The sequence below is a fragment of the Aquarana catesbeiana genome, linkage group LG05 (genome assembly GCF_042186555.1).
Source record: "Aquarana catesbeiana isolate 2022-GZ linkage group LG05, ASM4218655v1, whole genome shotgun sequence".
Taxonomy (NCBI): Eukaryota; Metazoa; Chordata; class Amphibia; order Anura; family Ranidae; genus Aquarana; species Aquarana catesbeiana.
Genome location: NC_133328.1, coordinates 651,807,193 through 651,832,115, shown reverse-complemented (window position 1 = coordinate 651,832,115; position 24,923 = coordinate 651,807,193). Strand labels below are relative to the sequence as shown.

Here is a 24,923-nt window from a genome sequence, read left to right as displayed (position 1 = left end):
GAAGGCCTGGTCTAGGAGGTCGGGAGGGTCTCAGGTGGAGATGGCTCCACACTACAGACAGGAGGCCTGGTCTAGGAGTTCGGGAGGATCCCAGGTGGAGACGGCTCCAGAAGAAAGAGACAGGAGGTCTCTAGAAGTCTAAGGTTGCAGGTGGCAGTCTGAGCATGTGTGTCTGCAGGAGGCAGATGTGGCCCGCGATCGAGCAGCACGAAGCTGAGCAAATAAGCTCCACGAGGGAGTTTGATTAAGTAACTGTGAGTAAGCAAGGAGGCTAAATTGTGTGTATACAGTGATGGTGGAACCTCCGGCGAGGGAAGACTACTGTTTGAACTTTCTTTTCTGTTCCTTTAATAAAAGTGGGCTGCCATGCCCTTATAAAGAGTCTGGTGTGGCACGTTTTCTGGAAAAATGCATGCGCCACTTGAACCTAATCACCCCGATATCTTACAATTGGTGGAGGATGCGGGCACAGATGGCGCAGGTCCAGATCCTCGCCTGACAGAAACCGTGAGTGTCAAGAGACTGTGTGTGTTGCTATTGCTGTGTGAGGCGAAGTGATGTGTCTCAGCCTTAAGGAGACACCAAAAATTCTTCTGAAGGAACGGTGTTTCTTTTACTACAAGAATGCATGCTGTTACCCGTAGCAACAAAGCCAAGGTCAATCGTGAGACCTATGGTGGAATAATCCTGATGAGAGTCCTGGCTGGTGGGCTCAAGAGAAACCCTTAAAACCAGTTGGAGAGTGCTGGAGAAGTTCTGCAGGGAGAGTGCGGTCTCCCATAGCAACCAGTGAAGTGTCGTCTGGATGGTGGGGCTGCTATGAAGAGGTGGCTCACTATTCCCACAAGGAGGGCTGGGAGGCCTGAGAGTCTTTCATTTCACCCTGTGACCGCATAGGTAAGTACAGCAGGAGAGAACAACCGTCTCACCGGAAGTTCAAGAGGAGATCGGTTGCCCGTAGCAATGGCTGTGATTTAAAGTCTGCAGACTGGGTGAGAAAGGCTGACTATGTGACGGAAGTGGAAGTGACCCCAAATGGGAGATCCCCTGTTTGTGCCTCGCTGCAGTGCTCTGTTCAGTGGGGAGGCAAGGGTTAAATCTAAGGACCCGCCTATTTTTCAGACTTGTTGTTTACAAGTTCACATCAGTTTTTTTTTTTTGCTAGAAAATTACTTAGAAAAAAAAAAATATATAATGTTTGGGGGTTCTAACACCCTAGAGAATAAAATGGCGGTCGTTGCAATACTTTATGTCACACCGGATTTGCGCAGCGGTCTTACAAGCGCACTATACAAACTTACAGCCCCATACAAACCCAACAGAATACAGACCCCTCCCCCGACCCTTCTACCTGTACAGGTACCACCTGCCCCATACAAACCCAACAGAATACAGACCCCTCCCCCGACCCTTCTACCTGTACAGGTGCCACCGGCCTCATACAAACCCAACAGAATACAGACCCCACCCCCGACTCTTCTACCTGTACAGGTGCCACCAGCCCCATACAGGCCCAACAGAATACATACCCCACCCCCGACCCCTCTACCTGTACAGGTGCCCCCTTCCCCCATACAAACCCAACAGAATATAGACCCCTCCCCCGACCCCTCTACCTGTACAGGTGCCACCTGCCCCATACAAACCCAACAGAATACAGACCCCCACCCCCGACCCCTCTACCTGTACAGGTGCCACCTGCCCCATACAAACCCAACAGAATACAGACCCCCCACCCCCGACCCCTCTACCTGTACAGGTGCCACCTGCCCCATACAAACCCAACAGAATACAGACCCCCACCCCCGACCCTTCTACCTGTACAGGTGTCACCAGCCCCATACAAACCCAACAGAATACAGACCCCTCCCCCGACCCCTCTACCTGTACAGGTGCCACCAGCCCCATACAAACCCAACAGAATACAGACCCCACCCCCGACCCTTCTACCTGTACAGGTGCCACCAGCCCCATACAGGCCCAACAGAATACAGACCCCACCCCCGATCCTTCTACCTGTACAGGTGCCACCAGCCCCATACAGGCCCAACAGAATACAGACCCCCACCCCCGATCCTTCTACCTGTACAGGTGTCACCAGCCCCATACAAACCCAACAGAATACAGACCCCACCCGACCCTTCTACCTGTACAGGTGCCACCAGCCCCATACAAACCCAATAGAATACAGACCCCCCACCCCCGACCCTTCTACCTGTACAGGTGCCACCAGCCCCATACAGGCCCAACAGAATACAGACCCCCACCCCCGATCCTTCTACCTGTACAGGTACCACCAGCCCCATACAAACCCAACAGAATACAGACCCCCCACCCCCGACCCTTCTACCTGTACAGGTGCCACCAGCCCCATACAGGCCCAACAGAATACAGACCCCCACCCCCGATCCTTCTACCTGTACAGGTGTCACCAGCCCCATACAAACCCAACAGAATACAGACCCCACCCCCGATCCTTCTACCTGTACAGGTGCCACCAGCCCCATACAGGCCCAACAGAATACAGACCCCCATCCCCGAGCCTTCTACCTGTACAGGTACCACCAGCCCCATACAAACCCAACAGAATACAGACCCCACCCCCGACCCTTCTACCTGTACAGGTGGCACCAGCCCCATACAAACCCAACAGAATACAAACCCCACCCCCGACCCGTCTACCTGTACAGGTGCCACCAGCCCCATACAAACCCAACAGAATACTAACCCCACCCCCGACCCCTCTACCTGTACAGGTGCCACCAGCCCCATACAGGCCCAACAGAATACAGACCCCACCCCCGACCCCTCTACCTGTACAGGTACCACCAGCCCCATACAAACCCAACAGAATACAGACCCCCACCCCCGATCCTTCTACCTGTACAGGTGTCACCTGCCTCATACAGGCCCAACAGAATACAGACCCCCACCCCCGATCCTTCTACCTGTACAGGTACCACCAGCCCCATACAAACCCAACAGAATACAGACCCCCACCCCCGATCCTTCTACCTGTACAGGTACCACCAGCCCCATACAAACCCAACAGAATACAGACCCCCCACCCCCGACCCTTCTACCTGTACAGGTGCCACCAGCCCCATACAGGCCCAACAGAATACAGACCCCCACCCCCGATCCTTCTACCTGTACAGGTGTCACCAGCCCCATACAAACCCAACAGAATACAGACCCCACCCCCGATCCTTCTACCTGTACAGGTGCCACCAGCCCCATACAGGCCCAACAGAATACAGACCCCCATCCCCGAGCCTTCTACCTGTACAGGTACCACCAGCCCCATACAAACCCAACAGAATACAGACCCCACCCCCGACCCTTCTACCTGTACAGGTGGCACCAGCCCCATACAAACCCAACAGAATACAAACCCCACCCCCGACCCGTCTACCTGTACAGGTGCCACCAGCCCCATACAAACCCAACAGAATACTAACCCCACCCCCGACCCCTCTACCTGTACAGGTGCCACCAGCCCCATACAGGCCCAACAGAATACAGACCCCACCCCCGACCCCTCTACCTGTACAGGTACCACCAGCCCCATACAAACCCAACAGAATACAGACCCCCACCCCCGATCCTTCTACCTGTACAGGTGTCACCTGCCTCATACAAACCCAACAGAATACAGACCCCACCCCCGACCCTTCTACCTGTACAGGTGCCACCTGCCCCATAAATGCCCAACAGAATACAGACCCCACCCCGACCCTTTTACCTGTACAGGTGCCACCTGCCCCATAAATGCCCAACAGAATACAGACCCCCACCCCCGATCCTTCTACCTGTACAGGTGTCACCAGCCCCATACAAACCCAACAGAATACAGACCCCACCCCCGACTCTTCTACCTGTACAGGTACCACCAGCCCCATACAAACCCAACAGAATACAGACCCCTCCCCCGACCCTTCTACCTGTACAGGTACCACCAGCCCCATACAAACCCAACAGAATACAGACCCCACCCCCGACCCTTCTACCTGCACAGGTGCCACCTGCCCCATACAAACCCAACAGAATATAGACCCCACCCCCGACCCCTCTACCTGTATAGGTGCCCCCTTCCCCCATACAAACCCAACAGAATACAGACCCCACCCCCGACCCCTCTACCTGTACAGGTGCCACCTGCCCCCATACAAACCCAACAGAATACAGACCCCCACCCCCGACCCTTCTACCTGTACAGGTGCCACCTGCCCCATACAAACCCAACAGAATACAGACCCCCACCCCCGACCCCTCTACCTGTACAGGTGCCACCTGCCCCATACAGGCCCAACAGAATACAGACCCCACCCCCGACCCCTCTACCTGTACAGGTGCCACCTGCCCCATACAAACCCAACAGAATACAGACCCCTCCCCCGACCCCTCTACCTGTACAGGTGCCACCTGCCCCATACAAACCCAACAGAATACAGACCCCCACCCCCGACCCCTCTACCTGTACAGGTGCCACCTGCCCCATACAAACCCAACAGAATACAGACCCCCACCCCCGACCCCTCTACCTGTACAGGTGCCACCTGCCCCATACAGGCCCAACAGAATACAGACCCCACCCCCGACCCATCTACCTGTACAGGTGCCACCTGCCCCATACAAACCCAACAGAATATAGACCCCACCCCCGACCCCTCTACCTGTACAGGTGCCACCTGCCCCATACAAACCCAACAGAATACAGACCCCTCCCCTGACCCCTCTACCTGTACAGGTGCCACCTGCCCCATACAAACCCAATAGAATACAGACCCCACCCCCGACCCCTCTACCTGTACAGGTGCCACCTGCCCCATACAAACCCAAAAGAATACAGACCCCAACCCCCGACCCCTCTACCTGTACAGGTGCCACCTGCCCCATACAGGCCCAACAGAATACAGACCCCACCCCCCGACCCCTCTACCTGTACAGGTGCCACCTGCCCCATACAAACCCAACAGAATATAGACCCCACCCCCGACCCCTCTACCTGTACAGGTGCCACCTGCCCCATACAAACCCAACAGAATACAGACCACTCCCCCGACCCCTCTACCTGTACAGGTGCCACCTGCCCCATACAAACCCAACAGAATACAGACCCCCACCCCCGATCCTTCTACCTGTACAGGTGTCACCAGCCCCATACAAACCCAACAGAATACAGACCCCCACCCCCGATCCTTCTACCTGTACAGGTGCCACCAGCCCCATACAGGCCCAACAGAATACAGACCCCACCCCCGACCCTTATACCTGGTCTAGGAGGTCAGGAGGGTCCCAGGTGGAAACGGCTCCACCCTACAGACTGAAGGCCTGGTCTAGGAGGTCGGGAGGGTCTCAGGTGGTGATGGCTCCACCCTACAGACAGGAGGCCTGGTCTAGGAGGTCGGGAGGGTCTCAGGTGGTGATGGCTCCACACTACAGACAGGAGGCCTGGTCTAGGAGTTCGGGAGGATCCCAGGTGGAGACGGCTCCACCCTACAGACTGAAGGCCTGGTCTAGGAGGTCGGGAGGGTCTCAGGTGGAGATGGCTCCACACTACAGACAGGAGGCCTGGTCTAGGAGTTCGGGAGGATCCCAGGTGGAGACGGCTCCAGAAGAAAGAGACAGGAGGTCTCTAGAAGTCTAAGGTTGCAGGTGGCAGTCTGAGCATGTGTGTCTGCAGGAGGCAGATGTGGCCCGCGATCGAGCAGCACGAAGCTGAGCAAATAAGCTCCACGAGGGAGTTTGATTAAGTAACTGTGAGTAAGCAAGGAGGCTAAATTGTGTGTATACAGTGATGGTGGAACCTCCGGCGAGGGAAGACTACTGTTTGAACTTTCTTTTCTGTTCCTTTAATAAAAGTGGGCTGCCATGCCCTTATAAAGAGTCTGGTGTGGCACGTTTTCTGGAAAAATGCATGCGCCACTTGAACCTAATCACCCCGATATCTTACAATTGGTGGAGGATGCGGGCACAGATGGCGCAGGTCCAGATCCTCGCCTGACAGAAACCGTGAGTGTCAAGAGACTGTGTGTGTTGCTATTGCTGTGTGAGGCGAAGTGATGTGTCTCAGCCTTAAGGAGACACCAAAAATTCTTCTGAAGGAACGGTGTTTCTTTTACTACAAGAATGCATGCTGTTACCCGTAGCAACAAAGCCAAGGTCAATCGTGAGACCTATGGTGGAATAATCCTGATGAGAGTCCTGGCTGGTGGGCTCAAGAGGAACCCTTAAAACCAGTTGGAGAGTGCTGGAGAAGTTCTGCAGGGAGAGTGCGGTCTCCCATAGCAACCAGTGAAGTGTCGTCTGGATGGTGGGGCTGCTATGAAGAGGTGGCTCACTATTCCCACAAGGAGGGCTGGGAGGCCTGAGAGTCTTTCATTTCACCCTGTGACCGCATAGGTAAGTACAGCTGGAGAGAACAACCGTCTCACCGGAAGTTCAAGAGGAGATCGGTTGCCCGTAGCAACGGCTGTGATTTAAAGTCTGCAGACTGGGTGAGAAAGGCTGACTATGTGACGGAAGTGGAAGTGACCCCAAATGGGAGATCCCCTGTTTGTGCCTCGCTGCAGTGCTCTGTTCAGTGGGGAGGCAAGGGTTAAATCTAAGGACCCGCCTATTTTTCAGACTTGTTGTTTACAAGTTCACATCAGTTTTTTTTTTTTGCTAGAAAATTACTTAGAAAAAAAAAATATATAATGTTTGGGGGTTCTAACACCCTAGAGAATAAAATGGCGGTCGTTGCAATACTTTTATGTCACACCGGATTTGCGCAGCGGTCTTACAAGCGCACTATACAAACTTACAGCCCCATACAAACCCAACAGAATACAGACCCCTCCCCCGACCCTTCTACCTGTACAGGTACCACCTGCCCCATACAAACCCAACAGAATACAGACCCCTCCCCCGACCCTTCTACCTGTACAGGTGCCATCAGCCCCATACAAACCCAACAGAATACAGACCCCACCCCCGACTCTTCTACCTGTACAGGTGCCACCAGCCCCATACAGGCCCAACAGAATACATACCCCACCCCCGACCCCTCTACCTGTACAGGTGCCACCAGCCCCATACAAACCCAACAGAATACAGACCCCACCCCCGACCCTTCTACCTGTACAGGTGCCACCAGCCCCATACAGGCCCAACAGAATACAGACCCCACCCCCGACCCTTCTACCTGTACAGGTGCCACCAGCCCCATACAGGCCCAACAGAATACAGACCCCCACCCCCGACCCTTCTACCTGTACAGGTACCACCAGCCCCATACAAACCCAACAGAATACAGACCCCACCCCCGACCCTTCTACCTGTACAGGTGCCACCTGCCCCATACAAACCCAACAGAATACAGACCCCCACCCCCGACCCCTCTACCTGTACAGGTGCCACCTGCCCCATACAAACCCAACAGAATACAGACCCCCACCCCCGACCCCTCTACCTGTACAGGTGCCACCTGCCCCATACAAACTCAACAGAATACAGACCCCACCCCCGACCCTTCTACCTGTACAGGTGTCACCAGCCCCATACAAACCCAACAGAATACAGACCCCACCCCCGATCCTTCTACCTGTACAGGTGCCACCAGCCCCATACAGGCCCAACAGAATACAGACCCCCACCCCCGATCCTTCTACCTGTACAGGTGTCACCAGCCCCATACAAACCCAACAGAATACAGACCCCACCCCGACCCTTCTACCTGTACAGGTGCCACCAGCCCCATACAAACCCAACAGAATACAGACCCCCCACCCCCGACCCTTCTACCTGTACAGGTGCCACCAGCCCCATACAGGCCCAACAGAATACAGACCCCCACCCCCGATCCTTCTACCTGTACAGGTACCACCAGCCCCATACAAACCCAACAGAATACAGACCCCCACCCCCGATCCTTCTACCTGTACAGGTGTCACCAGCCCCATACAAACCCAACAGAATACAGACCCCACCCCCGATCCTTCTACCTGTACAGGTGCCACCAGCCCCATACAGGCCCAACAGAATACAGACCCCCATCCCCGATCCTTCTACCTGTACAGGTACCACCAGCCCCATACAAACCCAACAGAATACAGACCCCACCCCCGACCCTTCTACCTGTACAGGTGGCACCAGCCCCATACAAACCCAACAGAATACAAACCCCACCCCCGACCCTTCTACCTGTACAGGTGCCACCAGCCCCATACAAACCCAACAGAATACAGACCCCACCCCCGACCCTTCTACCTGTACAGGTGCCACCAGCCCCATACAAACCCAACAGAATACTAACCCCACCCCCGACCCCTCTACCTGTACAGGTGCCACCAGCCCCATACAGGCCCAACAGAATACAGACCCCACCCCCGACCCCTCTACCTGTACAGGTACCACCAGCCCCATACAAACCCAACAGAATACAGACCCCCACCCCCGATCCTTCTACCTGTACAGGTGTCACCTGCCTCATACAAACCCAACAGAATACAGACCCCACCCCCGACCCTTCTACCTGTACAGGTGCCACCTGCCCCATAAATGCCCAACAGAATACAGACCCCACCCCGACCCTTTTACCTGTACAGGTGCCACCTGCCCCATAAATGCCCAACAGAATACAGACCCCCACCCCCGATCCTTCTACCTGTACAGGTGTCACCAGCCCCATACAAACCCAACAGAATACAGACCCCCCACCCCCGACCCTTCTACCTGTACAGGTGCCACCAGCCCCATACAAACCCAACAGAATACAGACCCAACCCCCGACCCTTCTACCTGTACAGGTGCCACCAGCCCCATACAAACCCAACAGAATACAGACCCCACCCCCGACCCTTCTACCTGTACAGGTACCACCAGCCCCATACAAACCCAACAGAATACAGACCCCTCCCCCGACCCTTCTACCTGTACAGGTACCACCAGCCCCATACAAACCCAACAGAATACAGACCCAACCCCCGACCCTTCTACCTGCACAGGTGCCACCTGCCCCATACAAACCCAACAGAATATAGACCCCACCCCCGACCCCTCTACCTGTACAGGTGCCCCCTTCCCCCATACAAACCCAACAGAATACAGACCCCACCCCCGACCCCTCTACCTGTACAGGTGCCACCTGCCCCCATACAAACCCAACAGAATACAGACCCCACCCCCGACCCTTCTACCTGTACAGGTGCCACCTGCCCCATACAAACCCAACAGAATACAGACCCCCACCCCCGACCCCTCTACCTGTACAGGTGCCACCTGCCCCATACAGGCCCAACAGAATACAGACCCCACCCCCGACCCCTCTACCTGTACAGGTGCCACCTGCCCCATACAAACCCAACAGAATACAGACCCCTCCCCCGACCCCTCTACCTGTACAGGTGCCACCTGCCCCATACAAACCCAACAGAATACAGACCCCCACCCCCGACCCCTCTACCTGTACAGGTGCCACCTGCCCCATACAAACCCAACAGAATACAGACCCCCACCCCTGACCCCTCTACCTGTACAGGTGCCACCTGCCCCATACAGGCCCAACAGAATACAGACCCCACCCCCGACCCCTCTACCTGTACAGGTGCCACCTGCCCCATACAAACCCAACAGAATACAGACCCCTCCCCTGACCCCTCTACCTGTACAGGTGCCACCTGCCCCATACAAACCCAATAGAATACAGACCCCCACCCCCGACCCCTCTACCTGTACAGGTGCCACCTGCCCCATACAGGCCCAACAGAATACAGACCCCACCCCCGACCCCTCTACCTGTACAGGTGCCACCTGCCCCATACAAACCCAACAGAATATAGACCCCACCCCCGACCCCTCTACCTGTACAGGTGCCACCTGCCCCATACAAACCCAACAGAATACAGACCACTCCCCCGACCCCTCTACCTGTACAGGTGCCACCTGCCCCATACAAACCCAACAGAATACAGACCCCACCCCCAACCCCTCTACCTGTACAGGTGCCACCTGCCCCATACAAACCCAACAGAATACAGACCCCCACCCCCGATCCTTCTACCTGTACAGGTGTCACCAGCCCCATACAAACCCAACAGAATACAGACCCCACCCCCGATCCTTCTACCTGTACAGGTGCCACCGGCCCCATACAAACCCAACAGAATACAGACCCCACCCCCGATCCTTCTACCTGTACAGGTGCCACCAGCCCCATACAGGCCCAACAGAATACAGACCCCACCCCCGACCCTTATACCTGGTCTAGGAGGTCAGGAGGGTCCCAGGTGGAAACGGCTCCACCCTACAGACTGAAGGCCTGGTCTAGGAGGTCGGGAGGGTCTCAGGTGGTGATGGCTCCACACTACAGACAGGAGGCCTGGTCTAGGAGTTCGGGAGGATGTTCTGCAGGGAGAGTGCGGTCTCCCATAGCAACCAGTGAAGTGTCGTCTGGATGGTGGGGCTGCTATGAAGAGGTGGCTCACTATTCCCACAAGGAGGGCTGGGAGGCCTGAGAGTCTTTCATTTCACCCTGTGACCGCATAGGTAAGTACAGCAGGAGAGAGCAACCGGCTCACCGGAAGTTCAAGAGGAGATCGGTTGCCCGTAGCAACGGCTGTGATTTAAAGTCTGCAGACTGGGTGAGAAAGGCTGACTATGTGACGGAAGTGGAAGTGACCCCAAATGGGAGATCCCCTGTTTGTGCCTCGCTGCAGTGCTCTGTTCAGTGGGGAGGCAAGGGTTAAATCTAAGGACCCGCCTATTTTTCAGACTTGTTGTTTACAAGTTCACATCAGTTTTTTTTTTTTGCTAGAAAATTACTTAGAAAAAAAAAAAAATATAATGTTTGGGGGTTCTAACACCCTAGAGAATAAAATGGCGGTCGTTGCAATACTTTATGTCACACCGGATTTGCGCAGCGGTCTTACAAGCGCACTATACAAACTTACAGCCCCATACAAACCCAACAGAATACAGACCCCTCCCCCGACCCTTCTACCTGTACAGGTACCACCAGCCCCATACAAACCCAACAGAATACAGACCCCTCCCCCGACCCCTCTACCTGTACAGGTGCCCCCCTTCCCCCATACAAACCCAACAGAATACAGACCCCTCCCCCGACCCTTCTACCTGTACAGGTGTCACCAGCCCCATACAAACCCAACAGAATACAGACCCCTCCCCCGATCCTTCTACCTGTACAGGTACCACCTGCCCCATACAAACCCAACAGAATATAGACCCCACCCCCGACCCTTCTACCTGTACAGGTGTCACCTGCCTCATACAAACCCAACAGAATACAGACCCCACCCCCGACCCTTCTACCTGTACAGGTGCCACCTGCCCCATAAATGCCCAACAGAATACAGACCCCACCCCGACCCTTTTACCTGTACAGGTGCCACCTGCCCCATAAATGCCCAACAGAATACAGACCCCCACCCCCGATCCTTCTACCTGTACAGGTGTCACCAGCCCCATACAAACCCAACAGAATACAGACCCCACCCCCGACCCCTCTACCTGTACAGGTGCCACCTGCCCCATACAAACCCAACAGAATACAGACCCCTCCCCCGACCCTTCTACCTGTACAGGTGTCACCAGCCCCATACAAACCCAACAGAATACAGACCCCTCCCCCGATCCTTCTACCTGTACAGGTACCACCTGCCCCATACAAACCCAACAGAATATAGACCCCACCCCCGACCCTTCTACCTGTACAGGTGTCACCTGCCTCATACAAACCCAACAGAATACAGACCCCACCCCCGACCCTTCTACCTGTACAGGTGCCACCTGCCCCATAAATGCCCAACAGAATACAGACCCCACCCCGACCCTTTTACCTGTACAGGTGCCACCTGCCCCATAAATGCCCAACAGAATACAGACCCCCACCCCCGATCCTTCTACCTGTACAGGTGTCACCAGCCCCATACAAACCCAACAGAATACAGACCCCACCCCCGACCCATACAAACCCAACAGAATACAGACCCCACCCCCGACCCTTCTACCTGTACAGGTGCCACCTGCCCCATACAAACCCAACAGAATACAGACCCCACCCCCGACCCTTCTACCTGTACAGGTACCACCAGCCCCATACAAACCCAACAGAATACAGACCCCTCCCCCGACCCTTCTACCTGTACAGGTACCACCAGCCCCATACAAACCCAACAGAATACAGACCCCACCCCCGACCCTTCTACCTGTACAGGTGCCACCTGCCCCATACAAACCCAACAGAATATAGACCCCACCCCCGACCCCTCTACCTGTACAGGTGCCACCTGCCCCATACAAACCCAACAGAATACAGACCCCTCCCCCGACCCCTCTACCTGTACAGGTGCCACCTGCCCCATACAAACCCAACAGAATACAGACCCCCACCCCCGACCCCTCTACCTGTACAGGTGCCACCTGCCCCATACAAACCCAACAGAATACAGACCCCACCCCCGACCCCTCTACCTGTACAGGTGCCACCTGCCCCATACAAACCCAACAGAATACAGACCCCACCCCCGACCCTTCTACCTGTACAGGTGCCACCTACCCCATACAAACCCAACAGAATACAGACCCCACCCCCGACCCTTCTACCTGTACAGGTGCCACCAGCCCCATACAGGCCCAACAGAATACAGACCCCCACCCCCGACCCTTCTACCTGTACAGGTGCCACCTACCCCATACAAACCCAACAGAATACAGACCCCACCCCAGACCCTTCTACCTGTACAGGTGCCACCAGCCCCATACAGGCCCAACAGAATACAGACCCCCACCCCCGACCCTTCTACCTGTACAGGTACCACCAGCCCCATACAAACCCAACAGAATACAGACCCCACCCCCACCCAAATGTTTACCTTGCAGAACCAGTAAAAGAACCAGCAAGAAAACAACGAAATTTAGGTCTACTGCTAATGGAAAAGAGTTCAATATTCGAGAGCTCATTACCTGCCACAGTACCCACGTCACTTACGTGTTAGAGTGCCCATGTCGGAAGCAATATGTAGGAAGGACAACGAGAGAGCTGCATGTCAGGGTCAGAGAACACATTAAAAACATCAAGAAAGGTTTTAACAAACACAGCGTGTCCAGGCATTTCAGAGATTACCACAATAGAGACCTGGCACAGATGACCTTTTACGCAATAGATAAAATCAAGGGTCACTGGAGAGGCGAAAATAAAAAAATTAAGGTCTCACAAAACGAAACCAAGTGGATATTCTTATTAGATACCCTGCAGCCTATGGGCATGAACATCGACCTTGACCTCAACTGCTTCCTAACAAATTATTAATATTCATATCAAATATGGGAGACATAGAGCACCTATACTCTCGACACATAAACACTCTGACATCTAATTACCCCCTTTTTCCTTCTTCCCTATAAATGAGCAGAAAGTACCGCAATAGGATATAAATATGAAAAATAACCAACAGACCCAGTACACCCTCTAGTATATATATATATACACGCACGAATAGTATAATACAGATTTCGAAATTAACCCTTCTCCTCCCGTTTTATTCTTCCTGTCTTCCTTAAGCCATTTTATACTAGTATATATATATTTTTATACTGTCTTTTATAATATTTTTTATAATTGTTTACATATATCTTCTTCATATAGTCCATGTATGGGACATAATATCCAGAAAGAAATGCTAAATATAAAAAAATCTAAGATTCCTTTCTCACGTACGCACGATAAAAGTAATTACTCTTAAAAATAAGGATATATAATGTATAAATGTGGACACCCTAAAAGATTAATATATACAACAAGCCCCCCTTAAAAATAAAAATATGTTCCCCCTCTCTTCAGATACACAAAAAATGCCATATAATATATGAAGTTAAGTTTTATTTATTTAATTAATTTTTTTCCAATTTTTTCCAATTTATTTTATTTATTTATTTTAATTTAAGAACGATATGTATTTAGTAAGCTCCCATTTAAGTATTCCTCATGATCCTCTATGTGCTCCTCATGATTTTAATTTTAATTTTAATTTTTACTTGCATTGATTTTTATGTATTCTTTATGTTTCTTTATGTATTTCTTATGGGTTTTAAATCATTTTGAATTTAGTATGATTTTTAGCGTCATATAAAGCAAGCCGATTAATGTACAATAAACCTTTTATAGTGTGTGATAGATTTAACACCATATATCTGCAGTTGACATCAATAGGGAGATCTATTTACGGTCTCCATTGTCCACAAAAACACAGGCAAAATGGCCGCCGGACTATGCAATACAAACAATGGGGAGAATTGTTTACGGTCTCCATTGTCCACAAAAACATAGGCAAAATGGCCGCCGGTCTCATCAATAGGGAGATCTATTTACGGTCTCCATTGTCCACAAAAACACAGGCAAAATGGCCGCCGGACTATGCAATACAAATACACAGAGACAGGTAACTTGAACTACTGTCTAAAAATAGCTCAGGCAAAATGGCCACTAGTAGTCCCACTGCTATTAACACAGGAAGTCGGACTTCTGTCTGCAAAATACAAACAAAATGGCCGCGGACGAACTTCCGGTCCGCGGGAAAATGGATGCCAATTGAAAATTTAACAAGGGGACACCACACACACTATATAAGGATGGGAAGACACAACACAGGTCACGCTCCCGTAGACATCCTAACGACGAAACGCGTAGGGCGTGGCCTAATCTGTGCTTCCCAAACATCACCTCCTGTACCAGCGCTGAAGGATATTAATGACGGTTTTGACGTTTTTACCATTTCGCTTGATTTTTACTGTAAAAGTGTGAGTACCCTTTCATTTTGTGTAATAAAACTTTTTTAAAGCAATTTTACGCTATGGGCACTTCCTCTCTCTTTATATATGATATACCACGATCCTGAGCCCGCCAGCGATCGCTGTACAGTGGCGATAAAACTGTAACTGCCTACTACCCCCGCAGGGGTGAAGTGATCTGGTGAGTGGCTGCACTTTCAGAGCAAAGAGATATTATAAGTGAAGGATTATCACCACAGCACAAGAATATGACACAAGAGACTTACTAAAGAATTTTGAAGCACGTTTGCACTTTATCTTGTCACTGTTGCCTTTTGGATTGCACCAGCACATTTGCACTTTATCTTGTTATTGTAATTTTCCTTAGGAACAGATTTCCTACACCCCCTCCCCACCTCCCTATCTCACTCCCTTCTCCCTCCCCCCCCCCCCCCTTTCTTCCCTCCCTAGCAATATTACATATGTAAGCATTTAAGTTATGTCTATGTATCACCTATGATTGCACAATATTGCAACAGAATATTTAATTGACACATGCACGGTATACTTGGGAATTCATATTGTTAATTTGTATTTAATATTTGATATATGCACGGTGCACCTAAGAATTTATTTTAATCTAGTAACCTATATGGAGGTAGGAAACTAAATAGGAACAGCGCCAAACCCTTCTATCATTTCTAATATATCTCAGCTGTCCCCATTTTAGGGTGACTGCCTGTTGGGAGGCAGCAGTTCCAAACTTCACCAATTAAGTCTTTATGTCCACTGCGCGGGTTCACCATCCCTTTACCAACAGAATACAGACCCCACCCCCGACCCTACTACCTGTACAGGTGCCACCTGCCCCATACAAACCCAACAGAATATAGACCCCACCCCCGACCCCTCTACCTGTACAGGTGCCACCTGCCCCCATACAAACCCAACAGAATACAGACCCCACCCCCGACCCTTCTACCTGTACAGGTACCACCAGCCCCATACAAACCCAACAGAATACAGACCCCTCCCCCGACCCTTCTACCTGTACAGGTGCCACCAGCCCCATACAAACCCAACAGAATACAGACCCCACCCCCGACCCTTCTACCTGTACAGGTGCCACCTGCCCCCATACAAACCCAACAGAATACAGACCCCACCCCCGACCCTTCTACCTGTACAGGTGCCACCGGCCCCATACAAACCCAACAGAATACAGACCCCACCCCCGACCCTTCTACCTGTACAGGTGCCACCGGCCCCATACAAACCCAACAGAATACAGACCCCACCCCCGACCCTTCTACCTGTACAGGTGCCACCTGCCCCATACAAACCCAACAGAATACAGACCCCGCCCCCGACCCTTCTACCTGTACAGGTGCCACCTACCCCATACAAACCCAACAGAATACAGACCCCACCCCCGACCCTTCTACCTGGTCTAGGAGGTCGGGAGGGTTCCAGGTGGAGATGGCTCCACACTACAGACAGGAGGCCTGGTCTAGGAGTTCGGGAGGATCCCAGGTGGAGACGGCTCCAGAAGAAAGAGACAGGAGGTCTCTAGAAGTCTAAGGTTGCAGGTGGCAGTCTGAGCATGTGTGTCTGCAGGAGGCAGATGTGGCCCGCGATCGAGCAGCACGAAGCTGAGCAAATAAGCTCCACGAGGGAGTTTGATTAAGTAACTGTGAGTAAGCAAGGAGGCTAAATTGTGTGTATACAGTGATGGTGGAGCCTCCGGCGAGGGAAGACTACTGTTTGAACTTTCTTTTCTGTTCCTTTAATAAAAGTGGGCTGCCATGCCCTTATAAAGAGTCTGGTGTGGCACGTTTTCTGGAAAAATGCATGCGCCACTTGAACCTAATCACCCCGATATCTTACAATTGGTGGAGGATGCGGGCACAGATGGCGCAGGTCCAGATCCTCGCCTGACAGAAACCGTGAGTGTCAAGAGACTGTGTGTGTTGCTATTGCTGTGTGAGGCGAAGTGATGTGTCTCAGCCTTAAGGAGACACCAAAAATTCTTCTGAAGGAACGGTGTTTCTTTTACTACAAGAATGCATGCTGTTACCCGTAGCAACAAAGCCAAGGTCAATCGTGAGACCTATGGTGGAATAATCCTGATGAGAGTCCTGGCTGGTGGGCTCAAGAGGAACCCTTAAAACCAGTTGGAGAGTGCTGGAGAAGTTCTGCAGGGAGAGTGCGGTCTCCCATAGCAACCAGTGAAGTGTCGTCTGGATGGTGGGGCTGCTATGAAGAGGTGGCTCACTATTCCCACAAGGAGGGCTGGGAGGCCTGAGAGTCTTTCATTTCACCCTGTGACCGCATAGGTAAGTACAGCAGGAGAGAACAACCGTCTCACCGGAAGTTCAAGAGGAGATCGGTTGCCCGTAGCAACGGCTGTGATTTAAAGTCTGCAGACTGGGTGAGAAAGGCTGACAATGTGACGGAAGTGGAAGTGACCCCAAATGGGAGATCCCCTGTTTGTGCCTCGCTGCAGTGCTCTGTTCAGTGGGGAGGCAAGGGTTAAATCTAAGGACCCGCCTATTTTTCAGACTTGTTGTTTACAAGTTCACATCAGTTTTTTTTTTTTTGCTAGAAAATTACTTAGAAAAAAAAAAATATATAATGTTTGGGGGTTCTAACACCCTAGAGAATAAAATGGCGGTTGTTGCAATACTTTATGTCACACCGGATTTGCGCAGCGGTCTTACAAGCGCACTATACAAACTTACAGCCCCATACAAACCCAACAGAATACAGACCCCTCCCCCGACCCTTCTACCTGTACAGGTACCACCAGCCCCATACAAACCCAACAGAATACAGACCCCTCCCCCGACCCCTCTACCTGTACAGGTGCCCCCTTCCCCCATACAAACCCAACAGAATACAGACCCCACCCCCGACCCTTCTACCTGTACAGGTGCCACCTGCCCCATACAAACCCAACAGAATACAGACCCCACCCCCGACCCTTCTATCTGTACAGGTGCCACCAGCGCCATACAAACTCAACAGAATACAGACCCCACCCCCGACCCTTCTACCTGTACAGGTGCCACCTGCCCCATACAGGCCCAACAGAATACAGACCCCACCCCCGACCCTTCTACCTGTACAGGTGCCACCTGCCCCATACAGGCCCAACAGAATACAGACCCCACCCCCGACCCCTCTACCTGTACAGGTGCCACCTGCCCCATACAAACCCAACAGAATATAGACCCCACCCCCGACCCCTCTACCTGTACAGGTGCCACCTGCCCCATACAAACCCAACAGAATACAGACCCCCACCCCCTCTACCTGTACAGGTGCCACCTGCCCCATACAGGCCCAACAGAATACAGACCCCCACCCCCGACCTCTCTACCTATACAGGTGCCACCTGCCCCATACAAACCCAACAGAATATAGACCCCACCCCCGACCCCTCTACCTGTACAGGTGCCACCTGCCCCATACAAACCCAACAGAATACAGACCCCCACCCCCGACCCCTCTACCTGTACAGGTGCCACCTGCCCCATACAAACTCAACAGAATACAGACCCCACCCCCGACCCTTCTACCTGTACAGGTGCCACCAGCCCCATACAAACTCAACAGAATACAGACCCCACCCCCGACCCTTCTACCTGTACAGGTGTCACCAGCCCCATACAAACCCAACAGAATACAGACCCCACCCCCGACCCTTCTACCTGTACAGGTGCCACCTGCCCCATACAAACCCAACAGAATACAGACCCCACCCCCGACCCTTCTACCTGTACAGGTGTCACCAGCGCCATACAAACCCAACAGAATACAGACCCCACCCCCGACCCCTTTACCTGTACAGGTGCCACCTACCCCATACAAACCCAACAGAATACAGACCCCACCCCCGACTCTTCTACCTGTACAGGTACCACCTGCCCCATACAAACCCAACAGAATACAGACCCCACCCCCGACCCTTCTACCTGTACAGGTGCCACCGGCCCCATACAAACCCAACAGAATACAGACCCCACCCCCGATCCTTCTACCTGTACAGGTGCCACCAGCCCCATACAGGCCCAACAGAATACAGACCCCCACCCCCGATCCTTCTACCTGTACAGGTGTCACCAGCCCCATACAAACCCAACAGAATACAGACCCCACCCGACCCTTCTACCTGTACAGGTACCACCAGCCCCATACAAACCCAACAGAATACAGACCCCTCCCCCGACCCCTCTACCTGTACAGGTGTCACCAGCCCCATACAAACCCAACAGAATACAGACCCCTCCCCCGACCCCTCTACCTGTACAGGTGTCACCAGCCCCATACAAACCCAACAGAATATAGACCCCACCCCCGACCCTTCTACCTGTACAGGTGCCACCTGCCCCATACAAACCCAACAGAATACAGACCCCCCACCCCCGACCCTTCTACCTGTACAGGTGCCACCAACCCCATACAGGCCCAACAGAATACAGACCCCACCCCCAACCCCTCTACCTGTACAGGTGTCACCTGCCTCATACAAACCCAACAGAATACAGACCCCACCCCCGACCCTTCTACCTGTACAGGTGCCACCTGCCCCATAAATGCCCAACAGAATACAGACCCCACCCCGACCCTTTTACCTGTACAGGTGCCACCTGCCCCATAAATTCCCAACAGAATACAGACCCCCACCCCCGATCCTTCTACCTGTACAGGTGTCACCAGCCCCATACAAACCCAACAGAATACAGACCCCCCACCCCCGACCCTTCTACCTGTACAGGTGTCACCAGCCCCATACAAACCCAACAGAATACAGACCCCACCCCCGACCCTTCTACCTGTACAGGTGCCACCTGCCCCATACAAACCCAACAAAATACAGACCCCACCCCGACCCTTCTACCTGTACAGGTGTCACCAGCGCCATACAAACCCAACAGAATACAGACCCCACCCCCGACCCCTCTACCTGTACAGGTGCCACCTACCCCATACAAACCCAACAGAATACAGACCCCACCCCCGACTCTTCTACCTGTACAGGTACCACCTGCCCCATACAAACCCAACAGAATACAGACCCCACCCCCGACCCTTCTACCTGTACAGGTGCCACCTACCCCATACAAACCCAATAGACTACAGACCCCACCCCCGACTCTTCTACCTGTACAGGTACCACCTGCCCCATACAAACCCAACAGAATACAGACCCCACCCCGACCCTTCTACCTGTACAGGTGCCACCTGCCCCATACAAACCCAACAGAATACAGACCCCACCCCCGACCCTTCTACCTGTACAGGTGCCACCTGCCCCATACAAACCCAACAGAATACAGACCCCACCCCCGACCCTTCTACCTGTACAGGTGCCACCTGCCCCATACAAACCCAACAGAATACAGACCCCCGACCCCTCTACCTATACAGGTGCCACCTGCCCCATACAAACCCAACAGAATAGAGACCCCCACCCCCGACCCCTCTACCTGTACAGGTGCCACCTGCCCCATACAAACTCAACAGAATACAGACCCCACCCCCAACCCCTCTACCTGTACAGGTGCCACCTGCCCCATACAAACCCAACAGAATACAGACCCCCACCCCCGACCCCTCTACCTGTACAGGTGCCACCTGCCCCATACAAACTCAACAGAATACAGACCCCCACCCCCGACCCCTCTACCTGTACAGGTGCCACCTGCCCCATACAAACTCAACAGAATACAGACCCCACCCCCGACCCTTCTACCTGTACAGGTGTCACCAGCCCCATACAAACCCAACAGAATACAGACCCCACCCCCGACCCCTCTACCTGTACAGGTGCCACCGGCCCCATACAAACCCAACAGAATACAGACCCCATTCCCGACCCTTCTACCTGTACAGGTGCCACCGGCCCCATACAAACCCAACAGAATACAGACCCCACCCCCGATCCTTCTACCTGTACAGGTGCCACCAGCCCCATACAGGCCCAACAGAATACAGACCCCCACCCCCGATCCTTCTACCTGTACAGGTGTCACCAGCCCCATACAAACCCAACAGAATAAAGACCCGACCCTTCTACCTGTACAGGTGCCACCAGCCCCATACAAACCCAACAGAATACAGACCCCCACCCCCGACCCTTCTACCTGTACAGGTGCCACCAGCCCCATACAAACCCAACAGAATACAGACCCCCCACCCCCGACCCTTCTACCTGTACAGGTGCCACCAGCCCCATACAAACCCAACAGAATACAAACCCCACCCCCGACCCTTCTACCTGTACAGGTGCCACCAGCCCCATACAAACCCAACAGAATACAGACCCCACCCCCGACCCTTCTACCTGTACAGGTACCACCAGCCGATCCTTCTACCTGTACAGGTGTCACCAGCCCCATACAAACCCAACAGAATACAGACCCCTCCCCTGACCCTTCTACCTGTACAGGTGCCACCAGCCCCATACAAACCCAACAGAATACAGACCCCACCCCCGACCCTTCTACCTGTACAGGTACCACCAGCCCCATACAAACTCAACAGAATACAGACCCCACCCCCGACCCTTCTACCTGTACAGGTGCCACCTACCCCATACAAACCCAACAGAATACAGACCCCACCCCCGATCCTTCTACCTGTACAGGTGTCACCAGCCCCATACAAACCCAACAGAATACAGACCCCCACCCCCGATCCTTCTACCTGTACAGGTGCCACCAGCGCCATACAAACCCAACAGAATACAGACCCCACCCCCGACCCTTCTACCTGTACAGGTGCCACCAGCGCCATACAAACCCAACAGAATACAGACCCCACCCCCGACCCTTCTACCTGTACAGGTGCCACCTGCCCCACCTTGGTAGGTCAATCAGAGGCAGGCGGGGGCCCCTATAATACACTCACCTGAGAAATGACCTGCTTGAAGGAGGACTTGAACTCCTGGACGTCGGAGGTGAGCCGGTTCACCAAGAGCCCGGTCTTCTGCGTATCGAAGAACGCCATGTCCTGCCTATCACAGAGGAAATAAATGAGATGACAGGAGGTGGGGGAAGGTAAGTGATGATTCCCGGACACTTACCTCAGCAGAGACGTAAACAAGGCTTTCCTCATCCCACCGGCCACTCGCTCCCCGACCCGCGAAAGAAGAACGATGTACCCGCTGGTCAGTGCGCCCTGACAGAGGAAAAGAGACCATACAACCATCATACACGGGGCACTGCCTGACTTTAGAGTGTCAGCTCTTCGTCACACCTCAGTAATGAGCAAAGACAGCAATACAGAGTACACCATCCTCAGTGTATGGGGGAGGGGGGAGAGTGGGAGGAGTCAGGGTATTATTTTACAGATTATGTGATACAAATCTACAAATAACAGATCAATGAATATCTTATAGCCGAGATATTAATCAGAGGGATCCATCTTCTTCTATAGGGGTATGAGGGCCAAAGGATGGGGGTATGAGGGCCAAATGATGGCGGTATGAGGGCAAAATAATGGTGGTATGAGGGCCAAATAATGGGGTTATGGGGGACCAAATGATGGGGTATGAGGGCCAAATGATGGGGTATGAGGGCCAAATAATGGGGTTATGGGGGACCAAATGATGGGGGTATGAGGACCAAATGATGGGGGTATTGAGAACCAAATGATGGGGGTATGAGGGCCAAATGATGGGGGTATGAGGGCCAAATGATGGCGGTATGAGGGCCAAATGATGGGGGTATGAGGGCCAAATGATGGCGGTATGAGGGCCAAATGATGGGGGTATGAGGGTCAAATCATGAGGGTATGAGGGCCAAATCATGGGGGTATGAGGGCCAAATCATGGGGGTATGGGGGACCAAATGATGGGGGTATTGAGAACCAAATGATGGGGTATGGGGAAGCAAATGATGGGGTATGGGGACCCAGATTTTGCTGGCTGGAAGCTGTGGGGGATTTGAGTGGAGAGTGACTGCTGGTGATTGTGGTTGTTTTCTTCTCTGGGGTCTTTTCTAGCAGTTTATTAATTAAGGAGCGGGGTTATAGGTCACAGGTAAGGGGCGGGGTTATAGGTCACAGGTAAGGGGCGGGGTTATAGGTCACAGGTAAGGGGCGGGGTTATAGGTCACAGGTAAGGGGCAGGGTTATAGGTCACAGGTAAGGGGTGGGGTTATAGGTCACAGGTAAGGGGCGGGGTTATAGGTCACAGGTAAGGGGTGGGGTTATAGGTCACAGGTAAGGGGCGGGGTTATAGGTCACAGGTAAGGGGTGGGGTTATAGGTCACAGGTAAGGGGCGGGGTTATAGGTCACAGGTAAGGGGCGGGGGGTTATAGGTCACAGGTAAGGGGCAGGGTTATAGGTCACAGGTAAGGGGCGGGGTTATAGGTCACAGGTAAGGGGCGGGGTTATAGGTCACAGGTAAGGGGCGGGGTTATAGGTCACAGGTAAGGGGCGGGGTTATAGGTCACAGGTAAGGGGCGGGGTTATAGGTCACAGGTAAGGGGTGGGGTTATAGGTCACAGGTAAGGGGCGGGGTTATAGGTCACAGGTAAGGGGCGGGGTTATAGGTCACAGGTGATCCGGGTTCTATATAACTTTTTGCTGGGACAAGTGGTGAGTGAAGAACCAGAATTGAGAAGCGGGGATTATATCGGGGGTCTTCTGACCTGTAAGTAATATCTGAGATTTCCGGTTAGTAATATTATGAGTGTGACGGGGAACACGGGGGAGGGGGTCGCTGTGACAGCTGTGATCGGTTGTCCTTCTGGAATCTCACATTGGAGATCTGGAGGTGGAAATGACAACACGGGGGGGGGGGGGGGGGGGGGGGATGGACAGGGGTCCTCTGCTCACTGATCTGGTGGGCTGGTGGGGTTAATGGGGAGGGTGGAGGGGTAAGTCAGGGTTACCAAGTGAGTTTAATTACCACCTCAATCAACCCGTGTAATTAAAATTAAACATTAAATGTATTCGGTTTTAACCCTTTCGCTGCCAGGTCCGTATGTTTGTAGGGCGGCAGGGGGTATTGCACACAACGGGATTGTGTGTGAAACGGACAGGCAGACTCCTCCCTGTCAGGTGAAAGCCCCCGATCCCCCTCACACCCTCCCGGGACCGGTGCTTCCTCCGCACTCCGCCCCCGCCAACCAGGCCCTGGTTGCCCATTGGTGGGCCCGGTACCTCCATGGCAAGTAGAGGGGGTAGGGGAAGAGCGGACACTGTAAGAGCGGCAAGGATGTGGAATTCCCTTCCACAGGCGGTGGTCTCAGCGGGGAGCATTGATAGCTTCAAGAAACTATTAGATAATCACCTGAATGACCACAACATACAGGGATATACAATGTAATACTGACACATAATCACACAACATACAGGATATATAATGTAATATGACATATAATCACACAACATACAGGATATATAATGTAATATGACATATAATCACACAACATACAGAGATATATAATGTAATATGACATATAATCACACAACATACAGAGATATATAATGTAATATGACATATAATCACACAACATACAGAGATATATAATGTAATATGACATATAATCACACAACATACAGAGATATATAATGTAATATGACATATAATCACACAACATACAGGGATATATAATGTAATATGACATATAATCACACAACATACAGAGATATATAATGTAATATGACATATAATCACACAACATACAGAGATATATAATGTAATATGACATATAATCACACAACATACAGAGATATATAATGTAATATGACATATAATCACACAACATACAGAGATATATAATGTAATATGACATATAATCACACAACATACAGGGATATATAATGTAATATGACATATAATCACACAACATACAGAGATATATAATGTAATATGACATATAATCACACAACATACAGAGATATATAATGTAATATGACATATAATCACACAACATACAGAGATATATAATGTAATATGACATATAATCACACAACATACAGAGATATATAATGTAATATGACATATAATCACACAACATACAGGGATATATAATGTAATATGACATATAATCACACAACATACAGAGATATATAATGTAATATGACATATAATCACACAACATACAGAGATATATAATGTAATATGACATATAAT

At 52.2% G+C, this 24,923-nt stretch overlaps 1 protein-coding gene across 1 annotated transcript in view; it reads right to left on the bottom strand.

Moving 5' to 3' along the window:
- Positions 1–24,923, bottom strand: part of ABCB8 (ATP binding cassette subfamily B member 8) — an 87,467-nt gene that overhangs the window by 28,567 nt on the left and 33,977 nt on the right. The window contains exons 3-4 of the mRNA XM_073632886.1: positions 21,863–21,957; positions 21,688–21,793 (exon numbers count right to left, since the gene is read on the bottom strand). Coding sequence (XP_073488987.1) covers positions 21,688–21,793; positions 21,863–21,957 — 201 coding nt within the window. The remainder of the gene's footprint in view (positions 1–21,687; positions 21,794–21,862; positions 21,958–24,923) is intronic.